Raw genomic sequence first — 15407 nt, forward strand, 5'->3', positions numbered from 1 at the left:
AGCACCGTCTACCGTGTTTCCCCTGGGCTGGTTGGGGTTTCCTTCTTCCCCACACAGTTTTCTACTCGCAGCTTTTCAGCTATATTTAGCTATGGCATGAAGTTAAGAAAATAAAAATGTAGGCTGAAGCGATCAAGGAAAACATCCTAACGGTAGCATCTGCAAGAGTATGGGCCAAGCTCCAGAGGGAAGCTGTTGAATACTCCCTAATTGAGGATGCTTTAAACTAACGTGGTACTGCATAGAGCTGTACTGTGGCAGTCACATGGAATGAACAGCAGTATTCTTAATTTTAGCAGGGGATTGAACTTGATCTCCAGAGGTCCTCTCCAACCCCTATGGTTCTGTGACACGCTATAAAGCCAACAGATAGTAAATAATGCTTTAGGTGGATGTTACTGCCTTCCTTCAGCTCCTGGTGTCTCTGCTGGTGCCACAGCATCTTTTGAACAGCTGCAAATGAATAAATGGGCATTTATTTTGTTTGTCAGGGGTTTCAGAATCAGCTCTCCATAACAGATTGGACATAGGGAAACACACAGCTGGCTCACTGCTTGCCTACACTAGGGAAAATAATCCCATTTAAACTAACAATCAATGAGGTGTGAGAGGCTGGGTGGTCAGTAAGATTGAATATGTCGTGCTCAGTACCAAAGCACAAACTGGGCACTAAACGTTAACTTATTTTTCCACGCGTGTGTTTTTTGCATTTCCTGGCAGCAAACACTTCTCAGCAACAATGAGGAGTCTCAAATGAAGCAGAAGTATTGCAGTGGGTGGCTCTGCTTACCGTTGTTCTTTTTCCCACTCCGTCTCTACACGTAGCACGTGGGCTATACAACTTGTTTCTGAGGCTGTACAGTAGTGATCAGAGAACTGTTTGAGACTATAAATGTCAAACATCTGCTTGTTAGTTTGTCACGCTACAGTTTGGAGCAGTTCAGGCAATAAGTAGGCTGTGCCATTCCAAAATTTGCTAGGCAATTAAGTACGCACAGGTAGATTTTACTTGGTTTTATCCATGTAAAACACTCTACTTTTTAAAATCATCCTCTTTTGGGAATTTTGGTTATTAAAATTATAATAACACTCTTTTGTGCTCCTGCTGTTCTTTTTCACTGACAGGGATCAAGGACAGGCTAGTTGCTTGCACATCACTTTAGCCTGTCCCTACAGTTACCATTTTTATACAGGAAATAAATCTTAAAGTTTCCTGAAAGAATGGGTTGCAGTTGTTGATCTTCCCCAGAAAGGATTTAGAAACATTGACTATTGCTAAAATTGCTTTGTGGAATACTTTATGCAACTTTTTATGCCCTGAAAAGAAGGGCTGGGGAAGGGAGTCCTTCATCAAGGTGGTCCAGTCCCAGGGCTGCTCTGCACTGCATCTGCCAGAGACTCCCACGGTGAAAGGAGAGAAGATGGGAAAGCAACTGAGGCAGCCAGAGGCTCCCACCGGTCCTACAGTATGCCCAACATTCAGTGGTACATGGGGGAAAAAGCAGTCTGGGTTTCATGCTGCCTTTGTATTTCCAGATGAGTCCTCAGGCTAGAGGTGTTGTTCTTAGCTGGCTAGGTGAGTCAGCTGCAGGTCTGCTTTGCACTGCTGAAATGGCTTGAAGCAAACAGGGAGCAAACACTTCACATGCGAGCTCTTCTTTTTGCTGTGTGTTATCAGTAAAATGCTGCTGAGGAGAGGACATCAAGCAGTGGGGATGGCTTTGTACATGAGAAAACCACACTAGGATTTAGAGGGAAAGATGAGTCTTATTGCCAGCCCTGCAACTGCTATCCTGTTGAGACGTGAGGCAAACTGCTTAAACACTGTGCTACCCTGAGTTTTCTTTCACCCGCCAAAGGGTGATAGCAAGATAAATTTGCACTGAAGCAGTGGCCTTGACTTTCAGATCATCCAAAGCTGCCCTTGGAGATATGGGTGGGGTGGCTGCAAGAGCAAGTTTCACCACTCTGCCCGTATCTCCCTGGCTGCAGGATTTTCAGAGGCCAGGATAGCTGAGCATGGTGGTGCATCACATTTACCCACATACGGAAAATGGGGATGTTGTATGATATCGTGTCATCTGACAGCATCTGCTGCTGGTACTACATGGTGTGCCATCTTGCGTTGTTTTCCTCTGCTGGAATTCATCAAGCTTAGCCTTCCAAGCATTTTGCAGGAAATATGTTTAATTGAACTTCCCACTTTTTTTTTTTTTTCCCCCTGGATAATTACCCTGCCTTTATGGTGGACACACTTGACAGTTCTGCTTTTACTCTCAAGGAGTTTTTGATTTAAGAAACCTATATTTCACTTGGAGAAGCAGCCCCTCAAAGCCAAAACAAAATCCTAAACCTAGAGGAGACCTAACAGTGGCATGTTTATTCAAGAAATACTCGGTTGAAATGTAAAGGAAATTTGAGCATTTCTCTTGGTCTTAAGGTTTATACAGACTTATTTCTCAATGCCCTCGGGGCAGCATTCTCTGTTCCTCCAAGTGCACTTTTCCCTGTGTTAGGATGTCAGCTGAATTCTGCCTCCTGGCAGGAGCGAGGCTGTCAGGCACAGGGCAGGGGCAAGGGGACGAGGAGATGTCAGTTTTGCTGCACCAGATGCTGTGAGCTGGAGCGGCGGATGGGACCTCTGATACTGGTAATCTCCTCTGCAGCTGGGCAGGGAGAGGAGCTGGACTCACCCAGCCTTTGGATGCAGCCTGGAAGTCAGGGCCTGCTCTGACTCCTGCAGCATGTACCTTGGCTAGTAAGAACTGACTTACACATAGCTGTTTTGGCTGAGAGTGATAAGTAAGCATTGCAAGAAATTAAAGTAACTTCTCAATACTGTGATCTAAAGCAGAAGACACTGGCAATGTCTAACAAGAGTAGAAAAAAACTGATGTTCTAGTTAATCTTTACCTCCCCTTTTAATGCCAACGTTTGCTTTGGTCTCCTCGCTTTAAGACATCATTTTATCCTCAAGCTGCAGCCTTCATGTAAGCTACATATCCTGTTTGTCTTCTCTCCTTGATCAGCTTTAATAACCACCTCTGATATTCGAACTGTAGGTAGGGGAAGAGTTGTCCTTCTCCTGGGACTGCAGCAGGTGACATTCCTGTCAGCAATATGGCTCTGTCACCCAGTGAGTGCTTTTAATGGAACTAATGATACAGAAAATACCATCACTGAACAACTTCTTGTGTATGCACTGTTGTTACTGGTATTTAACAATGCAGCGTAGGAGCAGAGAGGTGTGTGAGGATGTGTAGGAGATGAAGAAAGTCTTCTTGCTCCTTATCATGTTTACCATCACTGCTGAGAATTGCTGTCACGATATCCAGAAAGTGCACAAACCATGTGCACTCTTAGGAAAACAGCAACTTGGTACTTTGGTTGTACAAATAGAGGAGATGGGACGAAACACAGAACGCAGATGGAAAGAAACACAGAATGAAAGGGTTATCTGTATCACTTAAGCGAAGCAGTAACATTTGAGGGAGTCATTTTACTCATAAAAGTGGTTTCTACTAGGCAAAAGTTATATCTACTTTCCCTTTCGCTGGAATGAACAAATGAAAACTTCTGCTCAAGATTTCACATGCAGTCTCAGACCGCAGTGGGTTTTGACATCTGTAATGGTTCATAAAAGTTCAAATGATGGAAAGTTTGAAAACTGCATTTTAATTTCTCTTGCCCAGTGATAGCCCAGACTCAATTCCTAAGCTGCTAAAGACACAGAACTTTAGGCTCTTTCATAAACTTTGATAGTTACTGTTTTCCAGTTATTACATAACTTTTTTTAATCTACAGCATTAATGTAACATGCACTGATTCACTTTTCATTAAATTTTTTTCTGTAAAAGAAGAGGTGCTTATAACGTAAAAATGTGTGATTTAAAAATTCATCACATCTTTTCCCCAAGCAATAAAATCCCGTTTCTCTTTCCAGCGTGAGATTTAGAATACTCGCATTATTTGCATTTCCATGCTTCTAGGGCAGATTTGAAATGCTGAAGTGAACACAGATCCAGTTTCCCTGGCCAGTCCTCCTGTGCAGGGTCTGCCTGAGCACCTTGAAGGTAGGAAATGCAGGGAGGGGGGTCAGAAACGTGACGGAGAGGTGGCCTGAAGCTCTTCAAGGAGCGTTCCAGAGGCTTTAGCCACAGGTGAATTAGATGTGAGCTGCCAGCCTGTAGAGAACACCGGTTGAAACGACAGCAACATATGCAAATATCTGTGCAAACAAGGCCTGAGGTTGTGAACTCTGGGCCTAACCTACGGCTGGTTTATATGAACGCACATCTGAGCTGAAACCGTGGCAGTCTTCTAGTGTGAACATAAACGTTCTGAGGGCCAAGCTTGCAGTGGACAACTGCAGTTCAGTTCTGGGTTTAATTCGATGCCTGAAAGCAAAGATATTCATGTAAAGATGTGAGACACCTGCAGTGCTGTTAGATTTACTGACACCTTTACAGCTGCAGGTTGGCAGTTGGAATAGGGACAAGGATGAAAAAGGTGAAAGCACTTTGCACTGAATTTATTTTTAATGACCTCTCTTCATTGTGTTTGTTTGTTTGTTTTCATAAAGTAAGAACCCCATAGCCAAACAATTGCACTTTCTAATGCCTACTGTCTGGTGGGGTAAGCTGCACGCAGCTGTTCTGTCAGTCATCAGTTTGGCTCTGATGGATCTGTTGGCACTGAAATTTGCACACGAAGCTCACAGGTAGCACTGCACAAGGCCTGGTTGGCAGCAGTTCAGCTTGCCGACACGGCCACAGCAAAGACCCCTAAGGTAAAGCTGAAGGTCTGTCTTCCGAATACGCCTGTGTACCTTTCACGTTGGCAGTTTTGGCATTTCCAGATCACCAGAACAGCAGATGTTTTACTTGCAGCCTGAAAGGGAGGATGGTTATCCCTGGGACAAAGCACAGCTCACATCTTTGGAGTGGGCTATGCGTACTCCTGACAGGGGTGCCTTTATGCGGGATGGGCAGAGTTAAGGCAAACTTAACACGGATGCCTCGCAGGCAAAAGAGCTGGTACCTGGGATGCCTCTCCCTCTCCATGCCAATCCCTCTCCATATGAATCCCCTTGCAGACTGAGCTAGGCTACCAGGTCTCTGGCACCAGCCGGGTGCCCCCAGGCCACACCTCGACTCCCTTAGTGCCAGCTGCTGACTTCAGGTCCCACCTCCCAAATAGCAGAGCTAAGAGGCCAGGCTTTATTAGCTTAGAAATAGCGTTAATAACCATTTCCTTAAAGAGAAAGCCAGCTCCTCATCGAGGCACTCCTCGCAACCAGTTTTATTTGACTTTTTTTTTTTTTTTTTCTCCCTCCCATCGAGCTCTCGGGATGGAGAGTTTACACATTGTGAGTGCATAAAACTAAAGTATTTGCCACACAGCTCCGGACTGGCTTTCCAGCCAGATCCCTGTGACAACCTGCCTCCATCACCTGTTGAATCTTCCAGCTCACACTGCGGTACCACGACAGGGAGGAGCACACCCCGCTGCGTGCACGCACTCTGTAACCAGGTGCACCGCACAGCCCCCGCTCACACACAACGCGTTCTTGGAATGAGGTTTTGTTCAGCCTGTTTTGTTTCATCTGAGAGACTCCTGACCCCCGCGGGGACCCACAAACGTGCAGGATGAGCACTCCGTGAGGTAAAAAGTAAAGAAAAAGGGGACGGCAGGCAGCCGGCCGTGCCCGGGAGCTGCCTGGCGGCGGCGGCCGTCACCTGGCGAGGTGCGGGGGGGCCCCGCCGAGAGCCGCGCGGCAGCGGCTCCCCCCTGCCCGGGGCACCCCGCGGGCCGGGCCGGGATGCTCCGCGCCCCAGGCGGCGACGGCGGCGCGTCCCCGGGAGGGAGCCGGCCGCCACGTGATGCGGTCCTTATCGGGCCGCGCGGGGCAGCGCGGGGGCGGGCCGGGGGCGGGGGCGGCCGCGCAGCGCGGCGCGGTGGGGTCCCGAAGCGCGCCCATCGCTCCCCTGCGGGGAGGCGCGGAGGACGGGAAGTTAGCGCGGAGTTGATGAACTTTGCACATCCCCAGAAACGCCATTTTGATTCCTTTTTCCGGAACAAGTTCGTGGCTCCCCGGCGGGCGCGCTGCCCCCGGCGCCCATCCCGGCGGCATGTCGCGGCGCAAGCAGCCCAGCCCCAGCAAAGTGCGCCGTAAGTACCGCGGGCCGCGCGCAACGCGGCGCTCCCCGCCCGCTGCTCCCCGGCGGCGAGGAGACGAGAGGAGAGCAGGAGTGGAGAGGAGGAAAATAAACTTTTCTTCTTTTTTTTTTTTTCCTTCTCCCCCCCCTTCGGGTGTGCGGGGGGGTGGGGAGGGAGCAGCTCGCGGTGGTGCGAATTTGCAAGCGCTTGTCGGGGGGGAAGGAAAAGTTTCCTTTTAAAAAAAAGGGGAGGAAAAAAGTTTGGCTGCCAGCGGTGGAGATGATGATGAGTTCGTGCAGCCTCCCTCTTCCCTTCCCCCGCTCCTCCCTCTCCTCTCCTCCCTCCGCGGCTCCTGGCTTTTTTTTTTTTTTTTTTTTTTTTTTTTTTTTCCCCTTCCCTGTTGCAGACTTTCTACCAACCAGCGGCACCGGCCGCGGCGTTCTGCCTTCGGGACCTGATGCTCATCCATATTAAACCGTCTGAGCTCAGGAATCCGGCCAGATCATCCCCCCCTCCCGCTGCAAAGTTTATTTTTAACCAGCCAGCGCCGCGATTGGGATGGGGCTGCGAGGAAGCCACCTCTCGTAGCCCGGCGCCGGCAGCCCCCGGCCCGCAGCCCTTTAACTTCTCCCCGGGGCCCGCCCGGAGGCCGCAGCGAGGAGGCCGGGATGCAGGCGGCCCTCCGCAGGTACCGCATCCCCCCCCCACAACTTTCCGTCCCCCTCCCTCCCTCCTCCCCACCCCCCCCGCGCCTCCCTTCTCCCTCCTCTCTCGCTCTTTTTTTTGCTTTTTTTTCTTTCTTTTCTCCTCTTCCTTTTCCTCCCCCCCCCCCCCCCCCCCATCGGGGACGTGCGTGTCCTTTCCCCCCTCGCCCCCCCACCTCCCGGGGAGAGGGACGTTAAGACGGCAGGGTGTCCCCCCGCCCTCCGCCGCCTTTGTGCGGAGCGGGGCCGCATCCGAGCCGGGAGGGTCCCGTTCCTCCGACCCAACCCGAGACAAAGTTTTGGGGCAGCGCCTCCTCAGCCTCCCTCCGCCGCCCTCCCACGGTGTCCCCGGAGCCACGCGTTGTGGGACACGGAGGGGTCCCGTGCCGAGCCCCGGCGAGGAGGGGCCGCGCTGTTGTCGGGCAGAGTAGGGCCGCGGGCAGCGAGATGCTGCAACTGGGTTTTTTTTCTGCGAGCAGAGGAGGGAGGGCGGTGGATTGAACTTTGTCATGTCGCAGATAAGTTTCCTCTGGCTTCTTCTCCCTCTGCTTCTCCCTCCACCTCTCCTCTGCACACACGCAGCTTTTTTTTTTCTTCTTCTTTTTCTGTATTTTTCATTTCTTGTTATTCTTTTCTAAACTTTTCCCCCTGTCCCACCTCTCAGCTGCATCCTGGTGGGGGGAGCTGAGCCCTCCTCAGACCACCAGGCCCAACCGCTGATGCCCTGCTGCTTCCCCGAGCTGCCAGCATCCTGCCTGCGGCAAGCTGCATTCGGAGCGAGTGGGGAACAGCAGTGCCATCCCAACTCTTTTTTGCCTGCCTGCACCTCGCCATGGAGAACAGAGTCCTACGGCCGAGTTTGGGGCAGCACACGGTGTGCGCTGCCATTCCAGCGCTCTGCCTTGGGGAAAAAAACTCTGCTTATTAACAACAGGAGCAGTTGCTAACTAAGGCCGTCTTGTCACCCTGCAGCACGCAGCTCACAGCTGTTAGGGTGGCTGAGGCTGTTGCATCGAGGTCTGAAACGAGCCCTGCGTTTTGTTACCGCAGTTCCTGTTTTCCGCCGGGTCAGCGTGAGTGAGAGGGATGCGGTGACTCAGGGTCAGGCCAGCCATATTTGTTTTAGGTTCTAATTTTCCCTTTGAAGATTTAGGGGTATACAGTCTTCTCTTGGTGTGCCTGCATAATGCCCATTAGCCTTAACGGGTGTTAGGTATGTGCAGGGAAGAATGGGCCCTTTTGTTTGTTAGAAACCTAGGAGCAGCAGGAGCCCATCATCCATCAGCCCCAAGGACCAGGGCTGCCCTCACCTGCTGGTGGGATGCAGCCCTTTTGCTGCACCACCTTCCTGCTGCCGGCATCCCACCCCTGGACAGCACTGCATCAGTGGTTGGAAACGCACTGTCCTCTGGATACAGTGCAGAGGACAGCTCAAACCTTTCCTTTTACTTTCCTTCTCTGCTCAGAATCCCAGGCTGGATGTGGCTCTGGGCAGCCTGGTCTGGTGGTTGACGCCGCTGCACACAGCAGGGGGGTTGAAACAAGATGATCGTTGTGGTCCTTTTCAACCCAGGCCATTCTAAGATTCTGATTCTACTTTGCAGGAAGCTGGTAGTTGTCAAACTGTTGTTTGTCCAGCAGTAGTGATTGTTTTCCTAGCCACTATTTCCCATTGCCTTCCATAAGTAGTGACCCTAAAAAATATGTGTTTTAAGGCAGAAAGCAGCAGGGTGTCTGCTGGCGTTCCCTCACCCAGAGCTGGGCTGTGCGGATGTTGGAGCAGGAGCTCTGACTCAGCTCCAGCAGGTTGTGCAGCCGTCCTTAATACCTTGCAACACGTACTGCCCCCCTGCCCTTCGTGTTGTGATTTTGAGGGTGCAGGAGAGGCTTGATGTTTCAAAACTGGGCAAGCCAAGTGTCTTAATGATCTTTGAGTAATATCCGTAATCTTCGGTACTGAATGCAAGTGCAGTTGTTTCCCAAGGCAAACAGACACCGCCGTGTGTCCTGCTTCTCTCGGTCCTTAAGGATGTTATCGCTTTGTCTGCATTGAAGTTGCACTGCAACCGTAACAATAGCTTGGCTTTAGCCAACAAAAGTTTCTTCTTAGGCAGAAATGCAGCTTGGATTGCTTTCAGTAGGATTTCTTATTGAAGTATAACCTGTTTGTGGACTTGCATCGTATAGATTAAAAACATATAGATAAATCCCTTTGGTTATATTCATTATCCCTTGTAAAAGTAGGTGGTGCTTAGAAGGTCATAGGATAAGTGTTGCTAAGCAGCTAAACAGAAGGATGCTAAAATTAACCTGAGTGTTTTTGTAAGGGATTCACTTTTTAAGTTGCAATGGTTTTTTTGATTGACTTCAAATACAAATTTTAGATAGCCAGACATTGGGCAGAAATTACTTAGAAGCATGAAGAAGGCTTTCCTGAGGACTGTGTCGAGCAGTCAAGTTATCCAGGCACAGAAGTAATTCCACCCTTCTCAGTATGCCTAAATGTGACCAGGATTGGGCTCTCTCTGCCCTTTGCAAATGTCCTTGCGGAGTTATCTGCTGCTCACTTCTCCAGGAGCATCTGATGCATGTTGGATAGCAGCCTGCAGGGACTGCGGAGGCTCCCCAGGAACGGGCAGAAAACAAGTAAATCCTGTTAGGCTCAACTCCGTGCGCGTGCAGAAAAAGCCCCTTTTAGCTTTTTGATGGATGATGCCTGGGTTTGGAAATGTGTGTTTTAGGTGTACACTCTTGCAACATGTGAAATCATGCCTGCTTGCTTCCAGTGCAATGCAGGCTGTTGTAAAATGAGCACATTGTTGGGCCGCGCTAGCAGCGTGAGCCGGCCGCCTCGCAGACCTGGTGCTTTCTGTCTTGGAGGTAATTGTCCTCGGAGGGGGATGGCAGCGCTGCGTGCAGCGGCAGTGGGAACGCCTGTTGCTCCGTGTCTTTTTCCTTTACTTCCTTTCTGAATCCGAGCAAAGTGTGGGATTACAGCTTTAAAATGCGCTTTCTTCAAGAGTATTTGGCACCTTGGAAAGGAGCCAGGAGCTGTTTCGCGTTCCTCTGAGTGCAGCTTCGTCGCGGATGTAGTGCTCAGGTACCCTGCAACTCTTTGGAAAAGGATCTGGAGGAGCAAAAGTAAACTCTGGGGGTGAGAAGAGTTGCGCTTTGAAATGACAGACAGCGAGTTGCTTGCTACTGGGTGAGAGATCTGACCTGTCAAGTTGTTGTTCAGAACTTAACGCAGATTTTCTTTGGGGAGGCATAAGAGGAATCCTTTCTGTGTGTGTTGGTTGGTTTTTAATATCCTACGTAAAAAAGCAGCTGTGGGAGCTTCCCCCCTCCCCCCCGCCTTCCATTTAGGAGCATCTCTACATGCAGGGCTTAGGTACCCTCACTGCATCACCTGGGAGAGGTTTCCAAAAAGTGGGCTGCCTGTGTAGGGCTGGGAAGGGCCTGGGGCTTGGAGAGCTTTGCCGGGTCAGGTTTGGTTATCAGTGTTCCATTACAAATGAAAATAGGTGAGGTTGGGATGGGAAGTGCTGGTCTGGCTCTGGGGTACTTCTGAACAGGAATTTCAGGAGCGTTGCCTCTTTGCTTTTCAGTGCAAGAGCTCTGGTGGCTCATCTTTGATGTCTGCCAGCTGTGGCATTTTCCCACCTGCAGTCCTTCCCTCCCTCCGGCTGTCCCTATTGCAGCCCTGAGGGCCCGGGACGTGGCAGTCAGTGTGGGGCAGCAGCACCAGAGCATCCCATTCTCTTTCCCCTTCCTGTCTCAGTCCCAGCAGGGTGACAAAACTTGCTTACAGCTCCTGCTGATGTTTTGTGATGAAATGTTACAAGTGCCAATAATTGCCAGTTGGAGCATATGCTGTGGCTTCGTGTCGGATGGCTGGCTTGTCTTGTGCTGCTCTCTTGCAACGGTGGGAAAGGGTCAGAACAAGGAAAAGGGCCTGGACAAAAGGGAGGATAGTCAGTGGGATCCTGGCTCACAGCTGTGTCTCAGATACTTGCTGCAGACAGAGATGAATTGTCTGATGCGACTGAGCAACACCTGGACCCGTGCTTCCTTTAGAAATAGCACGAGTGCCCTGCTGTATATCCTGTTGTGCTTTTTTTTTTCATGGTGGTATTTCTGCTTTCAGGTTGGCCAGCCTAGCAATCAATAAAGGTGGCTGCCTTTGAATAGGTGCTTTACACAAAAGAAGGAGTTGATGGGTGGAGACTGTTTATTCAGAGTGATTCAACTAAGTAATGCTAAGGGACTCTTTAAATGAATGCCTCTTTAAAGATGCAGAGAAAGGCAGCTGTTTTAGCAGCAGGATTCACCTGAAGAGCCCTGGCCATCCACAGAGATGCTTGAGGGAGGGAAAAGAAAAGCTGCCAGAATCCCCCAGGGGCGTTGTTAGGCTCCTGGACTGAAACAGGTATTCCAAGGACCATTAGGGAGAGGGGCCTTTAACACCTTGATGGCCATCTCCTTTGCTGCACCTGGAATGCAACTTTGAAATTCCATCGTTTTCCTGCATCTAACCTTCCTCGACAAAAGAAAAACGTTTTGTGTTTATTTACCGATTTAATCTCATATGTTTAATCTTAGGATCTTGATGGCCACTTTTGCCTTTGAAGAAGGCATCTCCTGGTGTCTGGTGTTTCTGTAAAGATCTGTTTGCACAAGGGATGTTACTTTGTGTGGAGCCCTCAGAAAGTGTTGGGTGAGCTGCTTTCACTCTGTGGCTGAAGGACTTGACAGTTCAATTGCTGTCAGCTTGGAAGAATGAATTTCTGACTTCTAAGTCACTTTTTAAGTAAAAAGTTAAGCATCTTAGAGATGCCTTCTCTGCCGGTGTGCCTGGGTGACTTGCTAATTTGCCTCTGAAAATAAATGTGTGGTGTGGTGAATAATGGAGGTGCCAGTCCCTGGTAAATGAAAGACTTCTCCTGTTGTCATCTTCTGGTGGAGATTTTAACAGGTGCTAGAGCACATGCCTTCTTGATACAGTGCAACCTTGCTTGTAGGTGTTGTAGGAATGGGTTGTCAGCATCATCCATCCTTGGAAAACAGGATGATCAACCGCTGACAAGCGTTTTTTTTTGTTAATTTAGGTATATGCCTGTTCCCTAAAGATGAGGGGAAGAAAATGCTCACGTTGAAGCATGGCTGCCTTTCTTTTATCGTGTGCGATTAGCTGGTTTGAGTGAGAGCCCCTGTTAGTCCCGTTCCATACAGCAGGTGATGTCAGTGTGCAGATGTATCAGTGCCTGGGAGTGTTCTGCTTGGAGTACTTGCATCACAGCAATAAATTCCATTCCTGTGTTGAGGCCGTGCTCCTTCACACTGCTATCGCTGCTGCTTGGACAAGGGAGAACTGCTTTGCATTTTGCACATTAAGTAGCAGTACTTCCTTTCATTTCCTTTAGGGAGCAACGTCACTTTTAATTTGGTCCACTTGCAGCTTTGGGCAGGGAAAAGAGCCTAGCTTAAGTTCCTTGTTCACTACACAGAATGTGTTTTCTTCATCAAATTAAATTCAGATGATTAAAATCATCTCTCAGCAGACGTGAAGCACCAGGGTGTGAATACCAGTGTGCTATTCTTCCTGTGTGTGTGCTTTTTTCCTGGTGGTGATGAAGCTGTGTGTGTATTGAGGACAACAGGTGGCTGGGGCATCTTGTGCATGCACTTGCCAGCTTTGTCCCCTCTTTATTTCCAAAAGCTTGAAGATATCCTGAATTGATGTTCACATCAACTTGCAGTGCAGCACAAATATTTTGCATTCTATAGGTCCTGATGTTTTTGGACAGGAGGAAGGAGAGCTGTGGGAGGAGGGTTGCTTTTCAGGTGAAACACTGCTGGTCCAGAGAGTGGAACTGCATGCTGTGGGAGAGATGTAGCTGTGTTACTAAAGGCTCCCTTTTATGAGATTTCTCTGTACGTTCCAGGGGAAGAAGTGTGAGTGCAATGACAAGTGCTTCTCAATGAAGATACAACTTGTGCCTTGACTTGGAGAATGTATTTCTTTTGGCCTCTTTTTCTAACAGCTGCAGGTGCTGATGGTTCTTCCTTATCAGGTGATCCAACCAGGCGTCAGTACAACTTACCAGTTTCCAAGTGAGTTTCAAAACTGTGGTCCTGGGCAGCTTGTGGAACAGGTCTTGGCTCAACGTCCAGCTTTCACAGCAGATAGATGGCTTTTCTGCTCAGGAAGGTCTCTTAGCAGTACTTGAACTGGCAGGAGCCTGACTGCCGTGTTGTGCAATGGCTGAGAGCCGTATCACCGTGCTCCTAATTCCCTGGTGTAAATGTGGGTTATTGTTGGAAACTGCTTTTCTTTAAATTGTGAAGAACTGGTTATTTTTGTGTCAGCGTTACCTGCGCTTCGTGGGAGGTCTGTCTCCACTTCCTGGGGGTGGGTGAGGTGATCTGCACCTCCCCATGGATGCCAGTTACCCTGGGAACAAGCCATGCCCATTGTGAACTCCGCAGGAAAAAACTGGTGGATTCCATGAGCTCAGCAGCTCATGGAAAAAGAGACACCTCAAGCCATTCCCAGGCTCTGCTTTCAAAGCTCCTGGAACATGTAAGCTCTTTAAATCTAGCGACTGAGGATTTTCCATGGTTCCCAAGACCAAAAAAAAGAAAGATTGGTGTAAGTGTTAAGGTTTCTCATCTTTAACGCTCAACAGTCAGCAAATGAAAGTTGGGGTGCTGGCAGAACTATCAAGCGGGCCAAGCTGAACAAAGATTGTGTCTCATTCTGGCTGCTTTGACGTGTTTAATAAATCAATAGATGTGTAAATAGCATGTGGAGGTGGAAAACATGGCTTCATTCGAATCAATGCTCTTTCAGATTTCACTGGATGAAGGTTTTATGTGGGGTATATATAGCTGAAAGCTCCCGAGCATTCACAGCATGAAAGATGCCAGGAAACTTTAAAAAGCTGAAATACTAATAGTGCCTTTGTATTGTTCTGGTGCTCGAAATTCCTACAGGTGTACTTACAAAATCAGTGCATCTATTTTAGGATAAACAGCAAACTGAGCTATAATAGCTTGTTTGGTGAAACTCTCTTCTATCTTGGGTTTGGACATCACCGAAACAGCATGGGCACTGCTGCATCCCTTTTCTAAATTGTAGAGGCTATGCCTTAGTTTTCGTGAATGCATTCCCCTGATGAGAGGGAGGAGACTTGTCCTTCCCAGGCCTATCCTTCCCCCCAGGAAAAGGGGAATGTGGAGAATTTTCCCCGAGGATGCATGTGGGGCAGACGGCCCCTGCGTGTTTGGGGGCAGAGTTTTTGTTTACAGCCTTGCGTAACTCTCGATCTCCATAGGAAAAGATGTGGGTCAGTAGATTGGGAATGCCACGGGCTTGCCTGGGGCTGCAGTTGGCCCAATAGCCAGTGTGTGCTGGTGCCTCCCTGGGGTCGGCCGGGAGCCTCAAGTGACCTTGTGCAGGAGGAGCTGCTGATGCCTGGCTTGTGACTGGGTGCATTGGCAGCCCTTCTTGCCAGCGCTGCCTCAGTCGTGTGACTTGCATGCAGTAAGTGCTTCTGTTTGTGTGCTCACTGGCTTTCTTTTCAGAATGATCGCTAAAAGGTATTTGGGCCAAAAATGATTTACACTGAGCAAGAAGATGTCAGCACGCTGCACAGACTGCACACTGTGTTTGCTGTCCCGGCGGGTACTTCAGACACAACTCAGTAGCACAGATGTGTGTTAGGAAAGTCCAGGGTGCTGATTTAAAAATTTCCACTATTTCTGGTAATGGATGTTTATATGAGCTGCGTAGTCCAGAGACCCTCAAAGTGGTGGTCTTTGTTTAATTCCTGGTATACAGATATGCCAAGTGTTACGCTTTGATTTCCTACACTGTAAACTCTTCGGGGCAGGGATCAGCATTCAATTACCGAGTTTTGAAAAGCCACCTAACACACTGTGGAACTGACCTGCTCAGCACTACCTCAGTATAAATGTTTAATTGTAACTATCTTCTTACGCCCTAGCGGAGGCTTTCCAGATATCAAGGTTGAGGCATGCTGGGAGCCTGCACTGCTGCTGCTGGGGTGTCTGCCTACAGACTGAGGGCTTTGGTTGCAAGGCAGAATTCAGAAGGCTCTCATCATAAGTGCATGGACTGCACACGAGGGACAAAGATTCAGGATTGTTTTCTAGATAGTGGTGCAAGTATATATTCAGGAGATGGTGTATTGCTTGGTTTAAAAGCAAAATTCTCTTCAATTTAATACTTGTCTTAAGGCATCGCAACCAGACCACGTCCTTTTCTTTCATTTTATCTATGCATCGGTATATAGAAATGGCAAATTTTAGGATTCTGAAATACAGAAACTAGAAGAAGAAACTGTGAATAGAAAGGAATCACCCCCTTGATACATCGTGTTCCCAACAGTGAAATGAAGTGCGGTTGCTGGCTCTTGCTGTTCAGAACATAATCTAATTCTCCTCCTTGAGTGACTTGCATTGTAGCTTTAAACTGGATTCTTAAGTCACCCCAACAGTGATGTATGTATCATTTGTTAT

The 15407-nt window shown here is 48.9% G+C and overlaps 1 protein-coding gene across 5 annotated transcripts in view; it reads left to right on the top strand.

The window, feature by feature from the left end:
- Positions 1-5932: 5932 nt before the first annotated feature.
- RREB1 (ras responsive element binding protein 1) overlaps positions 5933-15407 on the top strand; it is a 121561-nt gene continuing 112086 nt past the window's right edge. For 3 of the 5 annotated variants that reach the window (XM_048940589.1, XM_048940587.1, XM_048940591.1), the window contains exon 1: positions 5933-6171. Coding sequence is in view for 2 of the 5 variants with exons in the window: in XM_048940587.1 (XP_048796544.1) it covers positions 6132-6171 (40 nt within the window). In the remaining 3 variants the exon portion in view is untranslated. Of the gene's footprint in view, positions 6172-6571; positions 6848-15407 lie in introns of those variants that run through there. The other 2 variants (XM_048940590.1, XM_048940588.1) reach the window with 1 other exon arrangement.

The sequence above is a fragment of the Lagopus muta genome, chromosome 3 (assembly GCF_023343835.1).
Source record: "Lagopus muta isolate bLagMut1 chromosome 3, bLagMut1 primary, whole genome shotgun sequence".
In the NCBI taxonomy this organism is placed as follows: domain Eukaryota; kingdom Metazoa; phylum Chordata; class Aves; order Galliformes; family Phasianidae; genus Lagopus; species Lagopus muta.